The sequence below is a fragment of the Elephantulus edwardii genome, unplaced genomic scaffold (assembly GCF_000299155.1).
Source record: "Elephantulus edwardii isolate Elephantulus edwardi_28Jun2011 unplaced genomic scaffold, EleEdw1.0 scaffold00055, whole genome shotgun sequence".
NCBI lineage: Eukaryota > Metazoa > Chordata > Mammalia > Macroscelidea > Macroscelididae > Elephantulus > Elephantulus edwardii.
Genome location: NW_006399805.1, coordinates 6,118,157 through 6,134,592, shown reverse-complemented (window position 1 = coordinate 6,134,592; position 16,436 = coordinate 6,118,157). Strand labels below are relative to the sequence as shown.

General features: G+C 44.7%; 1 protein-coding gene across 1 annotated transcript in view; it reads right to left on the bottom strand.

Moving 5' to 3' along the window:
• The window catches only part of NUP205 (nucleoporin 205kDa), a 71,477-nt gene that overhangs the window by 18,684 nt on the left and 36,357 nt on the right, over window positions 1–16,436 (bottom strand). Inside the window, exons 16-27 of the mRNA XM_006887147.1 lie at window positions 15,642–15,741; window positions 15,173–15,310; window positions 12,872–13,061; window positions 11,368–11,488; window positions 9,427–9,508; window positions 9,016–9,180; window positions 8,540–8,664; window positions 5,586–5,700; window positions 2,814–2,963; window positions 2,164–2,235; window positions 624–781; window positions 46–126 (exon numbers count right to left, since the gene is read on the bottom strand). Of these exons, the coding sequence (XP_006887209.1) occupies window positions 46–126; window positions 624–781; window positions 2,164–2,235; window positions 2,814–2,963; window positions 5,586–5,700; window positions 8,540–8,664; window positions 9,016–9,180; window positions 9,427–9,508; window positions 11,368–11,488; window positions 12,872–13,061; window positions 15,173–15,310; window positions 15,642–15,741 (1,497 nt within the window). The remainder of the gene's footprint in view (window positions 1–45; window positions 127–623; window positions 782–2,163; window positions 2,236–2,813; window positions 2,964–5,585; window positions 5,701–8,539; window positions 8,665–9,015; window positions 9,181–9,426; window positions 9,509–11,367; window positions 11,489–12,871; window positions 13,062–15,172; window positions 15,311–15,641; window positions 15,742–16,436) is intronic.

Genomic DNA, 16,436 nt, shown 5'->3' with positions numbered 1-16,436 from the left:
GTGAGCAGCGGCAGGTCGGGACAGCACAAGCTGAGCAGGGCTTACCTCCATCAGCAGAGGCCTCTGTCCAATGGCCGCCATTCCCTGGAGGGCATTCACTTCGGCCACAAGGACCCGGTGAAGCAGCTAGAGAGTCAGGGGAAAAAACAGAGCAGGTCCGTGAGACACCAGCAGCACAGCAGCATGGAGCACGAGGGTAGAAAATGCCTTAGAAGGAAAATTTCCCACGTTCCTATTCCATGTCCAGTGCACTGTCACACTCCCTTATGTCCAGACCTCCGAGTAAAGTTACTGCAAAGGCCCTGGAGGTCTTGTCCCTGCTGGTGAAGCCACTGCATTTACTTGCTACTGGTGAGGTACATAGTTAAACTGTTCAAATCCCTCCAAAGCTCTAGCTGGGTGGGATGACTACTAAGCTGAGGTCCTGGGCACTTCCCAAGGACGCAAAGCAAGTGCAGTCGAGTCAGTCTTTCATTTTCCTGGCTCTGTGAAACTGAAAACTGCAGTCCTGTGTCCAATAAGGCAGAAGCCAGTGTCTCTGAAACAAGTGCACGGTTCCACTTTCTCCCTGGGGACACCAAGTCAGCAGCCCCAGCGTGTGACGCTGCAGACACACTCCTCACCTTCACGTTGCAGACGGTCTGTCCCCGCAAGTTCTTATGTTCACAGTTGGCGATCACTTGTTCGATCTGGGCCCGGTCAAAGAAATCCAGCTGCAAAGGCTCAGGGATCTCCTGACTGAAGTCGATGGAGTCGAGAATACTCAGAATTTTCCGGCGGACTGGAAGGCAAGGCAAAGCGTTCAACCAGAGGCGGTGAGGAAGAGAGGACAGCACCCCGACCAACTTCCCTCCCCTCGGGGACAGGGACACGCTGCAGGAAGTGAAGACAGGGCTGACACTGATTTCATTTCTACCTGCAGGTCGGCAAATAAGTCAGAGCATGCACACACACACCTACAGGCATAGGAGAGCTGGTTTGGAGGGGCACCAAGAGACTGGTCAGGACCAAGTCTGCAGCATGCGAGAGCCTCCTTCGGGTCCCAGAGCTGCCACAGCCCCCTGCCCCGACGCCCTACAGGTCAGTGACTGAGGGGTGATGCTGAGCTACAGTCGGCCAACCGTCCCTCAGGGGTTCTGATTCCGACCGAGCTCAGACAGTGCTGGACACCTCCACGCGCAAACCCCCAGCTCTGGGAAGTGCTGGTTAGCAGCAGCAGCGTGCACGGGGTTACGCTGACATCTGCGTTCAACATATACAAACACACACACTGCACAGATAAACGCTGTGATTTAGTGGGTAAGAAGCTGTGTTGCAATCAAAAAGGCACACGGTTCAAATCCACTAGCTTCTCTGCAGGACCTGGATGGGCAAAATCCTCCCATGTGATTTACTGCCTCTCAAAAAGCGGCAGAGGCTCAGCTATGAGTCAGTTCCAACTTCACGGCACACGACAACATATACTACACATGAGGGCGAACATTTTTTCCATTCTCTTGCTCTTGTTAGAGAACTCTGGTGACTTAGTGTTAAGGAGTGGTGCTGCCAATCCAAAAGGCACAAGGTTCGAATCCACCAGCTGCTCCAAGGGAAAAAAGATGAGCAAATTCCTCCCATGTGATCGACTGCCTCAGAAAACCCGCGGGAGGGTCAGCTACGGGTCGGTTCCAAGCCGACAGTACAGGACAAACTAAGCATCAATGACGGGAAGGACAATCCTTCACAAAGCTTTTCTGTGTTGTGTGGTTGTTGTTACTGACTGCCGCTGAGTTCAGCATGAATCATAGCAACACTAGGAACGAAAGACCTGACTCCTTTAACTAGTGTTTCTCTAAGTTCATGGAGTTTCCAGAGGCACGCTGTTTAGGAAGTGGCTGCCAATCCTGCCTCCAGCTTTTCTAAACCAGATCAGAATTTGGAGATGCAGGCACCGTAACTACCACAAAGTGTCAAAGACTATTTAACGTGTATTTCTATAAAGTCAAGGAGCCGGGTGGCGTGGCTGGAAATGCATCATTTTAGCAGAGAGGTCAGCGCCTGGACACTCGAGCAGTTCCGCTGGAGGAAGACGGAGCGCTGCCTCATATCGAACGAAGCGGTCCTGCCGCACTGGGATAGAGTCCACTACACCGAGGGGCTACCACAAGGTCAAGGGCCCTTTACCTTTCGTAGCGGTGTCAAAGTGAAGGAAGCCAGAGACAGACCAATTTTCATCTTCCATTCCTCCTTCACCATCTGTTGGAGCACCAGAAACAATCGATCAAAAAAAGACAACCATTTTCTTCAAGCCACACTGATTTGGAAATGACAAACAAGACATTTCCTTTCTAGGTCAATGTTTCTAGGTCAAAGAGCCCTTCACAAATGGATAATTAAAATGCAAAGGCTGATGAGGACTTTCTACCAACATGGATCTAATTCCTCCTGTCCCTACGGAATCCACAATTGTAAAGAGGATAATCAGAACTCTAAAGGAGACGAGGCCCAATCATGCCGACGAGATGATTTAAAAAGCCGGCGCATAATTTGCATGTGTGATTCATCCTGAAAGCGCCTGGGTTGTGATGGCTCAGGGTGACACACCCCACTGAACATTCTGTGTCTGTCGCACAATGTGGATGCATAAAGCAATTCATTAAATGACAAGCATGAGATGCTATTAAATTTTTGTACTTTAGGGGGAGAAATCTCTAAAGATGGAAAGAACTGCTTTGGTCCACGATCTTGTCTAAGCACAAGATGCAGAATTCTGCTCGCGGTGACATGGACCAACAGCTGCACGAGAAAGCAAACCCCGAGAGGCGCACACCCACCTGAGTAGGGCTTCACGGGCATGTCGTCCAGCAGTAAGTGCAGGAGTCTCTGGGTGTGCGACCGCTGGCGGTTCAGTGACGTCACCCGCAGCTCAATGGAGGCTGTCTTCATGAGCCAAGACATTTGGTTCAGCCGAGATATTTCATGTGCTGAAAGTCAAGTGCTGAAGTTCAGTTCTCCTCAGTTACAACACAAAATCAGAACAGAGCTAAAGTTCCACAGCTAATCAGATATTTTTCCACTTAACTCAATCGGTGTGATACTTTTATAAAACACAGGAGTTTATTATAATAAAGTTAACAAAAGGAGGGGAGATATTAAGGCAGAAGAATAAGTCTATGAAAAAAACAATAATAAAAAAGAGAATCACGCTTTCATTACCAGGATAACACCACATGGATGCACAGATCTGCAAAGGTTGCTGAATTCTAGCACAAATTCAGAATTTGATACTTTGAGAAAAGTGAGCAATTTTCAAATATATCAGCTTGTAGAAAATTCATCAGAGATTTTCATTTCACAAAACTAAACCATTAAGAGAAATGAAACAGACTTAGAATGGATAACTTATCTATGCATTAGACAAAGGGATTTGGTTTAACATATAGTCGTTGTTAGATGCTGTTGAATTGATCATGACTCATGGCAACCCTCTGAACAACAGAAATAAATGCACCCTGCTCTATCCTATGCATGTAACACACAAGGTTGTTGTGGATTGCCGTCGAGTCGAGCACAACTCATAGTGACCCTGTGAACAAAAGGCCTGAAGCCCCTCTACAACTACCGACACTTATCGAAGTGCATAGTTTCCAGAGGCATGTTATTTAGGAAGTGACTGCTACCTTGCTTCCAAAACATACAATGAGGACTCAGAATTCACTGACATTATCAGGATTTTTTTTTTTCATTTTCTCCTACAGTTTAGAATTCTGTGAATTCAATATTATTCTAATATACCTGGCTTTCAAAGCCCTAAGCTGTGTCTCCTGCTGTTCTGTGCCATCGAGTCAGAACCAACTCACAGCTGAGCCTCCAGCTGGCTATGAGAGGCTACGATGGCCTGAGGGGAGGCGGCTCATCTTGGATTTCAATGCCTTGCCTTTGGGTTGACAGTGTAATTCCTTACCACTAGACCCCCAACTGTGACAGGAGAAATAGGAAATACACCAGATAACGTTAATGTCAAGATGACAGCGGTAACAAACTACTATTAATCCACAAAGTGTGACTGTTCATTAGGAATTGGGGGTCGTAGCAGATGAGGTATTAATTTTTCTTTTAAATTAGTCAAGTATCAAAAGTATCATTTATAAAACTTCATTTATAAACGGATTCTTCATATATATATACACATACACACAGAGCTTCATATATAAAAATATATTCAAAACCTCAGCACTTAAAATAAAGCGCACATTATGAAAGTGAAGGGAAACCTTTCTGCCATTAGGTGATCTTCAAAGGTCTCACATCAGCACACTAAAAATTTACTTGGAAGCCAACAGTTCCTGGCAATGAGAATTTACTCTGAAGTCTATGAACCTAAAAAGCATAACAGGTCACCACTCTCTGGTTATAATCTGAATTTTAAAATGGTTAAAAAAATCAATCAAAAGAAAAAATACAAAGCAGAATCCTGATAAAGTAATAATAGCATTAGCCATGTCAATGAACTAAGTTATAAAAGATCCACACCGTAATTGTTATTAGATGCTACTGAGTTGAGCATGACTCATGAAGCACCTATAAACCACAGATCTGAACTCCGCCCTGTGTCGCGCCATCTTCATCTCCTCTGACATACTTGAGCCCATTGCTGCAGTCACTGCGTCAATCCACCTCACTGAGGGTTTTCCTCTTGTACACTGATCCTCCACACTCCCAGCATCATGGTCCTCTCCAAGAAAAAGCCTCCCCTAACAACATGCCCAAAGTGTGTGAAATGAAGCTTTGCCACCTTTGCCGGTAAGAAGCACCCTGGCTATGCTTTCCCCAGTTCTTTGGCAGTTCGTGGGATGTTTGGGAACTCATCTTCAGCACCACAACTCAAAAGCATTGCTTCTTCTTCTGTCATCCTTAGTCATTATCCAGCTCTCAAGGGTCATAGCAAGTGACTGAAAAGACCCAGGCCTGAATCAGACAAATGCGGTCCTCAAAATGATACCACTGTTCCTCAGTACTTTGGAAAGGTTCCTGACAGCAGACATGCCCAATGCAATATGTCTCCTGATCTCCTGACTGCCAGTAACAAGAGTGTTGATTATGGATCCAAATAAGATGAAATCATCGACAACTTCAATCCTTTCTTCATCCATCGTAATGTTGTCTAGTAGCCCAGTGGTGAAGATTTTTGTCTTCTTGAGGCTGAGATGTAATCTAGAACTAATTTCCCAATTTTCACTTCAAAGCCTGGCTTGTCTTTAGTGAGTACACAGGAAACAAAACAGACTTTTTATGGAAGATTTTTCATTTGGAAGTCTGTATTTTATCTATTTTCTTGTCTCTTCAACCCAATCTTGAAACCGTATGTGCTGGCAAGAGAAACAAACTGCACCCTTGACGGGCTGAGTGTGAGAAATCTCAGGCTGGCAGTGAAGATTTGAGGTTTCTTGAGCACAAACCAAAGGGTCACCCTCGCTGACAAAGCAACATAAATGAGGCTGGGATTCCACAAATTCTACAGCTGCTCTCCAGACATTGTATCAGTCCCACAGCTCAACACGGGACCTATGGACTAGTTACAAACACAAAGGAAGAGAACGTCCTACCTTGGTTAGGGAAAGGCAGGTGCTGCAGCTGTGAAAACAAGAAATCCTGGCTGGTCCTCAGGTAGCGCATGGTGGGGCCAGACGTGTCGGAGCATGCACACAACTGGTAGATCACCTGAACGAGGCAACGAGACAACACGCAAATCAGGCTTGTATCGTAAGACAGCAAAATAGGAAAAACAACGTATTCAAATTTTGTAAACAAACTAGTATAATAGAAAAAAGGAAAAAATATGAACCAAGACCTCCTAAACTAAGGTCCATCAACAACTCAAGAGAAATTAATAATAAGAGCAGAACTGAACTAGTCCCTGGCGCCTCCGCTCAAGAGAATGTGTTGGAAGATAACTTGAGAGTCCTCGCGGCAATGTTACAGGACTAACCTTGAAATCACTCATTAGACATACATATACATTCATTTATAGGCTCAGGTGTTTTAACTGCAGCATATTGTTTGGAATTAACTTCTAAGAAGCACAGTTATTATGCCTTAACTTCAGGACCATGATAACTTTTCTAGAATTGAAGAAATTACATAAAGAAAGCCCAGATTCAATTATCTAAAAATAAAAACCTAAACAACAAATAAGACTTTTAAGAAAATAAGATTTGAGGGAGAAAATGTTTTAAATCAAACATAACAAAAAATAAGCAGTAAAAACTTATACAAATATTTGTTACAAATGGGAATATAATTCCTACAGAAAAAAATGGAAAAAAATATTTCCTATAAGAAAACATTAAAAAAACCCATAATCAAAGAAAACTCTTCATCTTGTCCAGTAATAAAATTAAGGCAAGTATAAGGCATAATTTTACATCACATAAACCAGAAAAATTTCAAACTGTTTTGGACAAAGATGTAATGAAAACTCACTCACAAGTGATCCCTAAGTATTCTGTGTCTGTGCATTCTATACTCGACCATTGTTGGTTTCATTAATTGGTAATGGAGCTGCAACAGCTATTCACCAATTCAAACCTAAAGTCATAAAACTTGGTCCTCTAACTGAGTAATCCCATGCCTGAAAGACATTCTTTAAAAATACATAAAACTAGGATGTTCACTAGAGCAGTGCAGAAAACTGGGAAGCTAAATGTAACTGACACTGAAGAACACTGAACATTAATCCAGAGAGGAGCGGGAAGCAGAGTACAACTAAAAAGAACAGGCACCTTGGGGGCAAGCCAAGAAGGACCAAAAGTTAAACACAGAAGGATTCTGTTGCAACAGAAATGATTCTATTGCACTACAGGCTCATCTTTTCCAGAAACTCTACAAACAAGTAAAAATGCAACACTGTAATACTAAAGGCCTCAAAAGAACAACCACTTAAATATTAGAGGTCAAGTTAAGAAAAAAGGACAAAATGAATGAATGGAAATCCAAAATCTCTGTAAATGCTCACTAAAATTATTTTAAATAAAAAAGAAAAGAAAAAAGGGACAAGATGCTCAGGGAGGTATGAGAGGTGATACTGCCGAAGGGGGAAGGGCCTGGGCAGCTGGTGGAGGAGGTGCGAGCAGCCGTGTTATTAAGGGGTGTCTCGCAGGGTCTCTGGCCCGTGGGCAGTCAGGGGAATACTCCATCCTTAACAAGAAGGGAGTAAAGGCAAAAGGCTCAGTATCAGCATCTTACTCCAGCAACCAGGTACTGCAGGATGGTAATGATACAAAAAAGGTCCAAATCCTTACAATCACGTTTATTTAAACTAACAAGCTTCTCCTGGTGGCTTGGGCTCGTCCAGCCACAGGATGGTGTATATGGTGCCCATTAAGCAGAGTTTGGTGCTACAGTGCAGCAGGTCATCCTGAAGATACCAATCACTGGGCCATGGCTGAGTAATCTTTCCAGGGTGGGAGACAGATGGGCAGTCTCCTCCTGTGCTGTTTACAGTCTCCGAAACCTCACCAGAGGGTCAGCTATGAGTCAGTTCCGACTCAGTGACACACAACAACGACAATCTTTACATGAGCAGACTGTTAGGTCTTTTCACCCAAGTAGCTGCTAGGTGAGTTCGAGCAGGAGTACCAACAGGGCATGTGCTATGAACTGGCAGCCTTTTGATAGAGATATGTTATGTTTGGCCAGCACAGAACTTTAAAAATTGAAGAAGAAAAAAATTTATTTCCAACTCATTTTTAAAACAATCAAAAACAGAGGGCGTGGGCAAACAGAGGCCATGTCCTGGAAGCAGAAATGTTATCTGGGGCTGAGAGCTATTCTCCCAACCCCCCAGGGATTTAAACTCCCAGGGCTGCACGCCTCCCTGCACCACCCTAACACCTACAGTGGAGATGGTTAAGCCTACTGAACGCGTGTCCCTGAATCAAACTGTGGGGCATGAAGCTAAGAGCTGCATCAGGTCCGCTGCTCTGCTAGGAACGTGAGCCGAATCCACAGAGGGAGGGGCAGCTGGACCACCCGAGGACAGAGGAGGAAAAGGACAGCAGGGGACGAGTCCACTAGAGGGGAATGGGGCGCCGCCTAAGTAGAGAAATTCACCACGTGCTGGAGCACGCGGTCCTTAAACAAGACGCTCTCGTGTGAGCGCTCACGCTCCCAGGTGCTTTTACAGCTGTGAGACTTCCTGATCTACACGGCGCCTGAAGAGCCTTTCGCTTATTCAAGGCTCACAACAACCCACTTCACAGAGGACAGCAAGCCCGAGGCCACTCAGCGCGTGCAGGCTCAGAGAAGGGGTCCAAAGGCCTCTCCCCCAAAATCACTGCTGTCATCACCAAAAATCGACCGGAAACAGCACAAGCGGCAAGTTTCTATAGTGCCTGGTCAAAAAGGATTAGAAAACTGCACTTTGCTCGTTTTTCAAGTGATCACTGCATAGGACTTTTTCATATATCTTGGACTTGGTGCTTGGATTCTCCCATAAAAAAGACTAGTCAAACTACTAAATGAACTCTGTCCAGCTCAGTCCACACAGTCTCCTGCTCACCTGGTAACACAGCTCGGCAAGCTGCGGGGACTCCCTCACGACCACTGGACCAGTTCTCGCTTCGGTTCCCTTCTCCAGGATGTTTAAGATTGCATGAAGGCACGTCCGGGGGCAGCCTAGCACTCCTGCACATAATTGAAAGAAAATTTATCTATGTAAATTATTTATTATTATTAGAAATTATTTATCTAAATCTTCACAAAATTCTGCAAGCATAGCATCTTCTGTAAGCCTCACTTCAAATACTGACACGGCAAGTTGAGAATCACCACTGGTGTCCAGTTCATTCTGTAGAGTCTAGAGCTAAGTCCTCGTAAAGGCTGGCCACAACACCCCTATATATACATTATTTCTGTCTTTCAGTAAATTTTCTCATGAGCCCAGAATTTGGTAAACAACCATCATCACTGACAAATGCCCGAGTAATGAGAGGAGCTGGAATCCGACGCCTGAGAGGGAGTGGGAGCCGGCCATACCTGGGTCCTGCAGGTTTGTGGTGCTGACCGGTTTCTTTAACTCAAAGCCCAGCAGGTAGAGGGCCAGGTTGGGAGGATTGCGCTCCAGGGAAGTGATGAGAAGGTTCAAGATGTGGATCCTCGTTTCATGACGGATTATAGCTAATTTCTGGTCAACTTCAGATCCTTAATGGGGAAGTCATAAACAAATTACAAGACAAAAGTTAGTCTAACCAAATTTTAAGATTGAAAAGGTTTACTCCAAATTCTGAGTTGTCTGTTTCCATTTAACTGATTGTCCCCGGGGCAAAGTGTGATATATGTGTTCTAACCAACTGTCCATTTTCCCACATCGCCCCCAGAGAGCTCAGAGTGAGCCTCCTCCCCTCATATCAAGCAAGCACAAAGCAGCCGCAGTCGGCCAGGGCATACCCTCATCGAGGTGCACGAAATCCTCCGCGTCTTCACTATCTAAACACTCCACAAATCCAGCCATCAGCTTCTGACTGACACTCTGCAATCACAGAAATAGAAAATGACAATGCATGATGCTTTTAAACATCAGAGAAACGGTAATAATGAAAACGTATATACAGCAAAATACCACTGTTATAAAATAGGACTGACATGGGGGTTGGGGGGAGGACAGGAAGAGTGGATAGATAATGAACACTGCACTGGAACAGATGAGGGCAAAACGGCCTGAAAGGAATATATGATTAGGTATTAAATATATGACAACAATCTATACCAAGACGTGCATTGTGGGGGGGATAGGGGAGGGAGAGTGGAGGGGGAAGGAGAGGAGATGGAGGGGGAGGGGGAGGGGGTGAAGGGGGAGAGAAGAAGATAGGTAATAATGAATAAATAAAACACATACAAAATAAGAAAAAAATAATGACAATGTACATTTACAAACATTTCTCTCTAAAAAAGGAAAAGACCTCTGCTTCAAATAAAGTATTTAAGATTCTAGTTCCTTCTTTTTCCTTCATAGGAAACCAATTCCTTAAACTGCTGTAAGTGCTGTACAGAAATCACTGAATCCAACTTTTTTTTTTTTTTTTATGTGTGTACCGTCAAATTGGATCTGACTGGTACAGGAGGCGATTGTTCCTCCTCCTTCAGCAGAGCATCTGGTGGATTTGAACCGCGCACCTCTGGGTGAATCCAACTCTTAAACAAAACTATGAAGTGCTGCTTCAAAAGCTCCTTCATCTACTCATCCTTGTGAGCTCTGAAACCAGAGATCACAGCCTCAACTTCTTTCTCTCACAGAGTATTGCAAGTCTTCGGTTCTAGGCCTCGGGGCCAGTCTCTCCTCACAGTCATTGTGTGTGCAGTAGGATGGGGAAAAGGAAATGACAATCAGCTGGAAAACCTTCACCGTTCAATGATTTCTAGATTTCACCTCATTTCCCGAGCAACTGCACGAAGCTCATCCAAAAGTCATGGATTAAAGAGGATCACTGGCCGCATATTGGTTAATCACTTGGCTTTTAACTAAAAGTCATGGATTAAACATACATATATTTATATGTATAAATAGAGGTTCTCAACCAGGAAAGGACCAGCACTCCAGGAACACCTGGAAATATATGGGGGCCTTTGGCGTGGAGCTTTCTATGACAGACAGTAGGGAAGGGGACTGGGGCTATTAAGGGTCTATTTCTGTATGTGACGGACAATTACATACAAAATGAAGATCTGTCCCACCCAAATGCTACAAAAGTCTCAGTTTAAAACACTGTTAAAGAACAGCTAATAAAACCCTGTAACTAGCTAAGCAGTGGCTTCCAAAGTGAAGACACAATGAGAAAAACAATGAAGAATAAAGCCCACTGCCGTGGAGCTGATTCTGCTCACAGAGACTCTGCAGGGAAGAGCAGAAGAGCGGAGCAGCCAGTGAGCTGTCCAAGCCCACAAACCTCTGCGGAAGCAGACTGCCACCTCTTCCTGTGGACACCAGAGTGTTGGGTAGCAGCTGGGCACTTACACGCTGCACTACCAGAGCTCAACACAAAGACACAAAAGGAGAAATGTCTTTAATAAAGGACAAGGGAGCAGATTGCCTACAGCAGTATTAAAAGCTGGGGAAGGAGAAAACAGAAAACGCTCTATGGTTTAATATCAGATGTACAGACACAGATGTGAGCACCAGAAAAACACAGGAGCAGACAACTTAGGGCTGGGAAACGCTCAGAAGCAGAAGGCCCCTCGGACAGGCCATCCGTGGGGGGCAAAGGGAGCCAAGCATACAGAAGCCGCAGCTACGGTCCTCATCACACTGGGGTGCACAGCGCAGCACTTGTCATGCCATGACACACACATTATGCCTGACAACAACCACAATGCCGAGCACCAGTCACTTACCTGGTCATGCGTGAAGTCGCCAACCAGCTTCAGCTGAATGTTGGAGTTGCAGGAGATACAGCAGAGGATCTTGGCGCTTTCAAAAGCCAGCTCGGGGTTCGTGTTGCCGTGATACAGGTACCTTCGGAGCGAGAGAGCATTGCAAGCACAACGTGAGGAGCTTCTCACATCTGACCACTCTCAATAAAGACCTCTGAGAACCAGGTACCCCCACCTGCCCCGGTCCACACCAGGAGGACTTCAGGTAGATCAGAAGCTACTTCTGCTTCAGGGCCGTGTACCCAGAGCCCTGCAGACTGTGCCCCTGAGCCCTCCCGCAGGAGGCCTTGACCCAGCGGACAGACCAAACCACCAGACACAGAGCTCAAGTAATCAGTCGGTATCTCCCTTACCCTGAGGTTACAGACAAATAAACGTTCAATACAGAAAGATGTTCATTACAGAAAATGTGAACAAGTGCAAAAAGATGAAGAAAGTAAAGCACGTACTATAAGAGAGCCACTCCTCAATCCTTCATGTGAATACCATTGTAACCTAATGTTCTACATTTTTAATATTATTTTTATTATCTTACCAAATTACTAAAAACTCTTTAAAAGTAAGAAGTTGCACTGAATATATATTTCCTCATTTTCTTAATCATTTTCTACTGAACCATTAGATTGATTTAAATTTTTAAAAATTTTATTTCAATTCCAATTACTATTATAAACAAAGGTCAAATGAATCCGTTGTTTAGGCTAAATGCAAGCTCACGTCAGCCCTATATGACAGGGTGAATTGCCCCATGGGGTTTCCAAGCCCAGAATACTTCCAGATAGTAGAATGCCAGGTGTTTCAACAGCAGCTGGCAGGTTCGAACTACAGACCCTTTGCACTTAGCCACCAAACCCACAAAGGTTCCTTTGAACATTATCAATCTAATCTAAAAATTATTGGGACAAAAATAAAGTCAAATTATAAGCCAAATCTGTTATCAAGCAACCTGAGGAAATCTCCAAGTCTTTACTACTAAACATATACATTTGCTCTCAATCTACCAATACATATGACAACTGAACAACCGTACTAATCAAACTGTGGCTTTTTCGGGGGGAAAAGATTATGACAGGTTGTATTTATCCATTTCGTATCCACCTTTTTCATTTTCTTTTTATATATATATGAGTATATTTCCGTGATATAAAATTCAAAAGCATTAAAGGATGTGTGGAGTGATAACTTTACTCCTCACCTATCACCTACAATATCCAATTTCCCTGCAGGAGATAGACAAGATTACCGGTATGTTAAAACATACAATAAACAGGAAAGAGAAAAGAAATGGTAAGGTTTCACAGTCATTAAAGTCAGAGGGGCTGGACCAGGTTAAGAAGGAGGTTCCTTCTCCCCTCTAAAAGCCAGCAGCAGGCAGGCCCACCTAAGGGATGGTACCAGGTCTGGAAATGAAAACTAGAATACTGATCTGAGCATTTCCACAATTCTCCTGACAGGTGGAGCTTACCGGGCAATGTTCACCACATTGTCTGCTTTCTTGGTCCTGGGATTGATCCCCTGTAGCAGCTGCTCCAAAGGAGACACGATCAGGGCCAGCTGGCTCTCTCTCAGAAAGTCCATGAAGAGATTCTCCTTTTGCAGCGTGAGATTGAGAAGTGCCAGGCAATGCTGGACTGCTTTCTCCAAATGTTTCTTCCCTACAATGAAAATGGAGTAAGTAGAGACGTGTAGTCAGGTCTCAGGAAAAAAAGGTTAAAAACAATTTCTAGATGCAAAAAGCACTCTTGGTTTCTCAACTTTCAGCAACAACTTCAAGTTTACTTTGGGACACAGGTTACTTTCAGGAGATGGACTCTCAAGTCATTTCTCCTTTCTTTGTTCCTTGATTCCATAAAGCGTTTGTCCTCAACCAGGGGCTGCCATGTCCCCAGCGGCCCACTGGCTAAGTGTGGAGATACTGTGATATCACAGCTGGCAAACTGCTGTGGGCATCTAGTGGGTCGAGGCCCACAATGCACAGGCCAGCAGGCATGACAAATGATATTCAGCCCAGAATGCCAATGGTGCCAAGGACGAGAAGCACTTGGAGCAGCACATACTCATCGTGGAAAATGCAGAAAGTTAATAGACTGTGTAAACATAAATCATCTACAATCCCATCCATCATTCAGATTCAAACTTTTAGCACATTTCTTGCCCAGTTCTTAATTGTTTACATTTTTTTTTTCAACTTTAGATTACTGTTTTATTAAATGTGGTACTATGTAGCTAATTGTTTACATTTTAAGATAACACAATTATAACCCACAGGTACATGATCTGTCTTTTCTCACTTGAAGTGCAGCTACTTTAAGAAAGGCTAGGGAGGATAGAAGGAGAATTGATGCCTTTGAGCTGTGGTGCTGGAGAAGAGTATTGAATGTACCATGGGCTGTCAAGAAAACAAACAGATTCATCCTAGAGAGGGCTAAACCAGGCTACTCCTTGGAGGCAAGGATTCTGGGGCTTCGCCTGACATACTTTGGAAATGTTGTAAGGAGAGACAGGTCTTTAGAGAGAGACATTATGCTTGGGAGGGTGGAGGGACAGCGCAGGAGGGGAAGACCCTCTATGAGGTGGATTGATTCAGTGACTGGGGTAATTGGGATAGGTGTATCAGATACAGTGTGACTGGCACAGGATAGGGCAGGGTTTAGGGCTGTTGTACACAGAGTCGCTATGAGTCGCAAGTGACTCGATGGCACGTAACAACAACAACCTTAAGAAGAGGCAACATAGCACAGTGGTAAAAAGCCTGGACTCTCGAGGCCAGCCCAGCTGTTTCAGTTTCAACCACAGCTCTGATACCTTCTGGGAAAAAATCTGTAAGTGCTTTGCATCAGCTGCCTGACCTAGGAAGTGGAAAAAGTAGACCTACTAGTTAGGGCTTTTGTGTGGTTAACACATGCAACTTGTACCTGCAAAGAGCCTGAGACATAGTAACCATACTAAATACAACTTATTGAATTCTTACTATGTCTCAGGTATGACAGTGAGAGCTTTTACAAATATTTCCAGGTGGTGGAGGGGACAAAAAAGCAAAAGACCCCACAATGTGCCCCCAGCCATTCCATCCGCAGCTGCTGGTTGAGGGCCATCTACAAACCTAAGGCAAGAAGATGGGAACTGTGAAAAAGGATGGGAAAAGCCTCTGAACTGGATCAGCTGTAGGCTCCGACTTGTTATACAAAGCGGGAAATTCATGCTGGGGTATAAGTAGATGCTTAAAGATGATCAGCCAAAGAAAAGCCAAGTCCGTCCTCCTCGCCAACAACGCAGCCTTGAGGAAAGCTGAGCTCAGACTACACAGTGTCAGCCAAAACTAGTGTCCACCACCACAGAGAAAATAGTGACTTGGGCGCAGCGTGTGGAAAACACTAGAGTATACACGTGATTATCACTGATCCTGGTGATTCCGGAATTGTCACAGGCATGCCGGAACCAACTGGTGAAGAAGAAATCACGTAATGTTTCCTCTTCCATAAAACTGGCCAGAGATTGGTGGGGTTTTTTTTGTTTTTTTGGGGTTTTTTTTTAAATGTACAGTTGGGCACATTAATGTGGCAGAGAATTCTGATTATGCAGGAAAGATGCAGTGAGACCACGGCAGCAAGTCTCCATGTACAGCCTCCACGACTTGCATCTCTCTCTCTTAAGGCACCACTGACCTCCCCGCTGGAGACACCGACGGCATCTACTTCAAACCCTTGGTTTACAAAGGATGAAACTGCCCAGACTCTCCAGTAGAGAAGAGACACTCGGCACCTACCAGGAAAGGGGGCGTAGGTGTCCAGCTGCTTCACGCCTTCCTCCAGTAAACTCAGCATCAGCTCCAGCATTGGGGACTCGTTCAGAAGATGATACATCAGACTAAAGCCAGGGGGCTTGTAGGCAATGATTTCTTCCCCTAAACAAAACACAGCACAGGCAGGGCGTGGTGAATTCATGGCTTTGCTACACTCTTGATTTACGAGAAACATATGAGACTGTGCAATGGCATCTGAACAGACCAAGCTAAATTTCACTGAGACACCATTTGTATACAGTGGCTACAGGGCCGAGTGAAATTGTGAAATTGTTAAAGGGTCCCGAAGGCAGTGACCGTGGTCTTTCATTCAGTAGCATTTCATTTGACTTTCCATATAAAGAAATAAAACAATACCAGAAAAGCATGGCATGCTAACCTGACACTTTAAAAACAGGTAACCTGTTGTTGGGCAAGGACAGAATGAAATTACCTTGCAGTTCCACAAACTGGTCTACAAAGTCTTCCAGCTGAGGCTCATAGTCTCGGAGCAGTTTGTAGAACACCTCCAACACCACCTCGGCCACTTCCCACTGGAGAGAGACACACACACAGTTAAGAGTCAGGCATCCGAGCCTGCCAGGCTCGACCCTCCCATTCCCCCTCCAGAAAAGAAGGGAAGCCTCCCATGTACTTAAGTCATCTAAGCAAAACCATTTCTTTAGCTTTATTTTGGCTAATTTTTCGAGGTAAGGTGTTTAAAAAGCACCACTCTTCAGCACCTCGAGAGCAGTACCTGGGGTTCAGAAACAAATCGGAAGCACTTAGTGTATTTCAACATGACAAACAACACAGAAACCAAGGAACGGGACAGTTCTCTAAGAACCTGACTAGAAAGGCAGAGACCTCCTAAGGGAAGTGAAAGAACGGCCCTAACTTCATAGGTACGTAATGCTCAGCTGCCAAGGGGCCAGAAGTCAAGCTCAGGCCTTGTAATTGCTAGAGCAGCGCTCAGCTGTGGTTCAAACGCAAGATGTGAAGCGACAGAGCCAACTGCAGATGTGCCCCAAGTGACCGCTTTCCCAACTGTTCATTATAGAGGTCTTTAACATAAATCTATGTAACAATTAAAAACATTAAATTCAAGCCAAAGTGGGGAAAAAACCACACATATACATTTATTGTTGTTTATGCCGTCAAGTTGCCTGCGACTCATAGCGACCCACTGTACAAGGAGCTCTGAAGCCTGCCCTGTTCTGAACCAGTCTCACTGACTGACGCACCGACT